Raw genomic sequence first — 5,848 nt, 5'->3', positions numbered from 1 at the left:
TGCATCATGTTTATTGGTTCTTGTTTGGTTCTCTTTGTAAGTCTTAGAGCTTATGGTCATCTTGATGACAAGCTTGAGTTCATCGAAAATGGAGTTCGCATGCGTCTTCTATGATGTTTTCGGTGTTGGAGGTTTTACCGGTCTTATCCGAGGAAGGGTTCTCACCATTTTCTTATGGGCCTTTTCTCATTTGCTTCTTATTGATATTTCTATCAAGATTGTGTTAGCCCATGTCGTTAGCTTTCCAACAAACTTGGTTTCGTTGAATTCGGAGTCCGTTTGCAGAAGTTGTGGCTGTTTTGGTAAAGGCTGCAGCGGTACTACCGCGACTAGAGCGGATGTAAATTTTTACTACCGCTCTAGAGCGGTACTACCGCGGCTCCTGAGTGGTAGTACCGCTCCAGAGCTCTACTACTGCGGCTCCTAAGCGGTAGTACCGCTCCGGACCAAAATCTCGTGGTTTGCTCAGCGGAGGTAGGCACGGAAGTATTTTTTAGTACCGCTCGCAAGCAGTAGTACCGCTACCATTTGCGGTAGTACCGTGAGGTCGAGCGGTAGTACCGTGAGGACGAGCGGTAGTACCGCTCCGGCAGTTCTACTAGCCTTTTGCCTTCTCGCTGTTGTTTTTCAAAGGGGTACTACAGCCCTAGCGGTAGTACCGCTCCTTGGAGCGGTAGTACCGCTCTGTGTGGGCTGTGAGGATAACAGTTGAATTTTCCCCCACCTATAAAAGGGGGTCTTCTTCCCCATTGAACCTGATACCTGAAGCTCGTGTTCTTCCCCCATTGTTGACCTTCTTCGAGCTTGCTAACTCTCAATCCCTCCAATGATTCTTGCTAGTTCTTGAGGGAAAAGAGAGAGGAGATCTAGATCCACGTTTCCACCAATCACTTTCTCCTCTATGTGAGGGGAACCCCTTGGATCTAGATCTTGGAGTTTTTGGTGTTCTCCTTCTTGTTCTGCCTCTCATTTTCCTCCCTAGCATTAGTTGCTTCGGTGGAATTTGGGAGAGAAGGACTTGGGAACTCCGTGTGCCCTTGCCATTGCATTTGGTGCATCGGTTTGAGTTCTCCACGGTGATACGTGGAAGTTACAAGTTGAGAAGCTTATTACTCTTGGGTGCTTGGTACCCTTGAGCTTGTTACTCTTGGGTGCTTGGGTGCCCTAGACGGTTGAGGTCACCTCGGAGCCATATTCCATTGTGGTGAAGCTTCGTGGTGTCGTTGGGAGCCTCCAATTAGGTTGTGGAGATAGCCCCAACCTTGGTGGTGTTTGGAGCTCAATCATTATGGTGTAAAGCTCCGGGCAAGCGTCAGGGTCTCCAATTAGGTTGTGGAGATCGCCCCGAGCAATTTGACGGGTACCGGTGACCGTCCCCAAGGGTTGCCAAAGTGTACGGGTTCGGTAACCGCCCCCAAGGGTTGCCATTTGTACGGGTTCGGTGACCGCCCTCAAGGGTCCCTTAGTGGAATCACGACATCTTGCATTGTGCGAGGGCGTGAGGAGATTACGGTGGCCCTAGTGGCTTCTTGGGGAGCATTGTGCCTCCACACCGCTCCAAACGAAGATTAGCATCCGCAAGGGTGTGAACTTCGGGATACATCGTCATCTCCGCGTGCCTCGGTTATCTCTTACCCAAGCCCTTTACTTATGCACTTTACTTTGTGATAGCCTTATTGTTTCTTGTCATATATCTTTCTATCACTTAGTTGTTTATCTTGCTTAGCATAAGTTGTTGGTGCACATAGGTGGGCCTAGTTGTTGTAGGTTTTGTGCTTGACAAATTAACCATTAGGTTTATACCGCATTTGTTGAAGCCTAAACCATAAGTATTTTAAAGCGTCTATTCATCTCCCCCCTTCTAGGCGACATCCACGATCTTTCACATGCTATGTTACCCATCAACATGAACTATCCACGCCTCACGCCCACCAGTGCCCCTCCATGGTGAGAAGATATCTGCCGACACCGTCGGCAGCACGTCCTTTGCCGATGGCGTCGTCCAACGGCGGCGAGAAGGAGAAAGGGGAGATCAAGTGTTGTGGTGGCTCGATCAGGTCGCCTCGTGAGCCACCCAAACACAAGCAACATGGGAGCCAATGGGAACAAATGTTTTCGTGCTATGGTATTGACGGACATCGACGACAGAATGAGTGTCTTGTGCTCATGTGATGCCATAAGAGCATCTCCAAGGGCAATGTTAAATTCCAACTCTCATATGTCCGCAGGTATGTCTGACAACAATGGGTTGAGCCTAAAAAAGGCAAGTGTCAAATTTTATCCCTCATATGTCCGTGGACTTGTCCGCGGATGGCAACAATTTGTGCCCCATTTTAAATTGTTCAGCCACATGCATATGGTTGGGTAGAGAGAGAGAGAGAGGGCAGGGAAGAAAAAAATAAAGAGATAAGGTGGTACATGATGGGCTAGAGCTGACACAACTGACATATACAGACAACCCCATCTTTCCTTTAGATATGAATACAGGTTCCGGGAAATCCGAACTGTCCAGACGTATAAGGCACATTTTTTTTCTTTTGGAATGTATCTGGACAGTCCGCCCGAAGATATGAAGAAGGTTTGGGAAGTGTCTTTAACTCCATTTCTCTACCTAATAATAAAGGGGCTATTACTTCTCGCGGTATGTCATAAAAATTGCCTCTAAAGTTGCAAAATGTTACCCACCAATGCCACCTATAAGTGATAAAAAAACGTTTCACACAGGAATCCTCCGTCTGGGCCGGCCGATGCAGTAGGGACCTTCTATATTGCGCTCTGCGCTGGGAAAAGACACACCGCGCCTGTTTGGGCCGGCTCATGTCTGGGCGGCCTGTTTTTTATTTTTCATTCTCCTTCTTCGTTTTTTTCTACTTTAATAGTTTGGCAAATGTTCACGATTTCAAACTTCAAAAAAGCTCTGAAATTTAAGAAAAAGAGAATTTTGAAATAAATTTTTTAATAAATCATAAATATTTATGGATTCAAATAATGTTCGTGATTTTATAAAAAACTATTTACTTATTCAAAAATGTTCACAACTTTGAAAATAAATGTTCGGGAAATAAAAGAAATCATGATTTTAAAAAAGTTCATGTACTAAAAATTTAATGAAATTGAACAAAAATTTGTCAATGCAAAAAATGTTCATTAATGGAAAAATATATTTAAATTTAAAATCTATTCGTGACTTATAAAATAGTTTATTCATTCATAAAATGTTCACTGACTTATAAAATGTTTGTTAAATAAAAAATAATGTTCGTTAAATTAAAAAATTAATTAAATGAAAAAAATGTTCATGAATTTCAAGAATGGTTTCACCAATTTCCACAAAAATGTTCGTCGATTCTAGAAATAGTCACCGATTCTAAAAAATTGTCTAAAAAGATGTTCATAATTTTAACAAAATGTTTGCAAATAGTGTAAAATGATCATGAATTCAACAAACTTTTTTTTGAGAAAATGGTCAATTTTTTAAAAAAGTGCTCACGAATTTGAAAATTGTTCACGGTTTCAAATATGTGCACAAGTTTTTTTTCATGATTTCACGAAATTGATAGTGATAGTGTATATTGATGATGGAGCAAAATGTGGTCATGACCATTGGAGTTTATGATTTGTTTTTTCTCCCGTTGCAACACACGGGCCCTTTTACTAGTATTTAGTTATTTACAATCAATATGCTCTAATAGCTAGTTCATGGCATTTGCATTTAGTTGTTGACCATTCAGTATTTTTGGGTAGGTCATCTCTTATACACATTTTATTTTTAAAAACTGTCTTATTGTCTAAATAAAAGAAAAATTCTGTGTACATAGTCCATTACAAACTGAAATGTCCGAGCTCCTAGTCTGACACATGAATTATCAAAGGATGCATAATCTAGTGTTTTTGCAGTGAAAAATCTAGCTTTAAATACACTGGCTGAACTGAATCGGCATCAAAGGGCTCGTCCCACATGGTATTCGGCATCATGGCATTTTGTGGATCACCTTGTGATGTAAGCAGTGAAATCATCTAGGTCCTTGCGCGACGAACCGCCGTCCACCATGGAAGCGCGGACGGCATTCCCGATCACCCTCGCCCCTTGCCGCACGGCCATTCCTTTGTCAGAGAGCATGGCCTCCTCGATTACTTCCTGGATGGCCTTCGCCGTGATCACCTCACTGTGCTTCTCCCATGGACGCACGAGGATGCCGGCCTTGAGGTAGTTGCAGACAAGCTCCGCGTCCCACGGCTGGTCGCAGTGCATGGGCCAGGCGAGAATCGGCTGGCCGTGGCTCAGGCTCTCCATGGTCGAGTTCCAGCCGCATTGACTCATGAACGCCGCCGTGGCGCTGTGCGCCAGGATGTCCAGCTGCGGCGCCCACCCGGTGATCACCAGCCCCGTCCCTTCGGTGTCCTTGGTGAACTCTGGCAGCATCTTCTCGTGGCGGCTCTCGCCGGCCTCCGCGAATATGTCGCCGCGGTCGGCGTCGCGCAGCACCCAGATGAACCGTTGTCTGCTGCCGCGCAGTGCTGCTGCGAGCTCCTCGATTTGCTCGTCTCGCAGAGACGACGTGGTGCCGAAGGACACGTAGAGCACCGACGCCGGGGGCTGCTTGTCGAGCCAGTTCAGGCACTCGTGCCGCTGCTTGCTCTGCCCCGACGCGCTGGCGTGGAGCAGCGGGTTTAACGGCCCGATGGCGAAGAGCTTCTTGCCGTCGGCGGCCAGGTGGCCAGCGACAGCGTCGATGAAATCACCCTCGAGAGCGCGGCATGTGTTTGCCAGGATGCCGGCGCCAGGCGAGATCTCTTTCGACGGCCTGGCCCGGTTGGCGCACTCCAGGAACTCCGTGGTCGCACAGTGCTCGACGGGGGTGAAGACCAGGCCGTTCCCACGCAGTAGCCGGTGGCTGGCGTCCATTCTTCCAACAAGCATCGACAAGGCCAGGCAGTGCAGCCCGAAAGCCTCGCCGTTGAGCAGCCGCGCCGCCTCCTCGGAGGCGAAGGCGTTGATGCGGTCGTGCACCACGACTACGCGGCGGCAGGAGCCGGAGAGCTTGTCGAGGAGAGCCGCGAGCGGAGCGCGCGCGCCGGCGATGTAGGCGTTGAAGAGGGGCATGAGGTGGGAGGGGAAGGGCGAGTCGGCGGTGGGGTCTGGAGGCGGGGAGACGTAGCCGGAGATGCCGAGGTCGTGGAACTGGACGGACTGGAGTGCCTCGTCGCCCCAGCCGTGCACGCGCGCGCGCGCCTGCCGGATGTGCTGCGCGGGCGCGGCGTAGTGCACGTCCAGGCCTCGCGACGCGAGCTGCAGCGACAGGTGCAGAAGCTGGTTGAGGTGGCCCTGCGCCGGGAACGGCACCGCCACGACGGCCACAGAATCCATTGCGTGCTTCTCTGTCACCATCACCGTTCTGTGGTGCTGACTGCTGAGTGGCCGATGAGACTGAGCGGCACCACGGCACGTTATTATATGTAGGCGGCAGTGGACAAACCAGAGGCCAACGCAAGCAGAGCAGGTCACAGCGGAAGCTTCCTGGCCATGCTAAAATTACATCCAGGTTCAGAGCAAATCTAGGGTGACGCTCCAAATCTAGGGTAATTTAGTACTCCTCGGTGTCAAAATATAAAACATTTTTTAAGGCTAGTTTAATTAAAAAAAATGTCTTATATTTGATACAGAGGTAGTAGTTTCTCAGGGTCGGAGATTTTCGCAGATTAATACACTTACCAGGCCCATCTTCCACGAAATGCCTATCGTCATGGCTCATGTCATGGCAATAGCCGGGTCGCAATTCGCAGATTTATACATAAATCATGCAAGTAGACGAGTTGAGGACTTGGCCTGTCAGTTATGGAAGTAGTT

The 5,848-nt window shown here is 48.2% G+C and overlaps 1 protein-coding gene across 1 annotated transcript; it reads right to left on the bottom strand.

The window, feature by feature from the left end:
• Positions 1-3,766: 3,766 nt before the first annotated feature.
• On the bottom strand, positions 3,767-5,410 carry LOC123042193 (cis-zeatin O-glucosyltransferase 2-like). The gene has a single exon (XM_044464699.1). The coding sequence runs from the start codon at positions 5,387-5,389 to the stop codon at positions 3,989-3,991; it is 1,401 nt and encodes a 466-aa protein (XP_044320634.1). The 5' UTR covers positions 5,390-5,410; the 3' UTR covers positions 3,767-3,988.
• Positions 5,411-5,848: the final 438 nt, after the last annotated feature.

The sequence above is a fragment of the Triticum aestivum genome, chromosome 2B (genome assembly GCF_018294505.1).
Source record: "Triticum aestivum cultivar Chinese Spring chromosome 2B, IWGSC CS RefSeq v2.1, whole genome shotgun sequence".
In the NCBI taxonomy this organism is placed as follows: Eukaryota; Viridiplantae; Streptophyta; class Magnoliopsida; order Poales; family Poaceae; genus Triticum; species Triticum aestivum.
This window is presented reverse-complemented; position numbering and strand designations above follow the sequence as displayed.

What these genes read in the sequence shown, in the direction of transcription:
- LOC123042193 (XM_044464699.1), bottom strand. Translation starts at nt 5,389, where the DNA reads ATGGTGACAGAGAAGCACGCAATGGATTCTGTGGCCGTCGTGGCGGTG.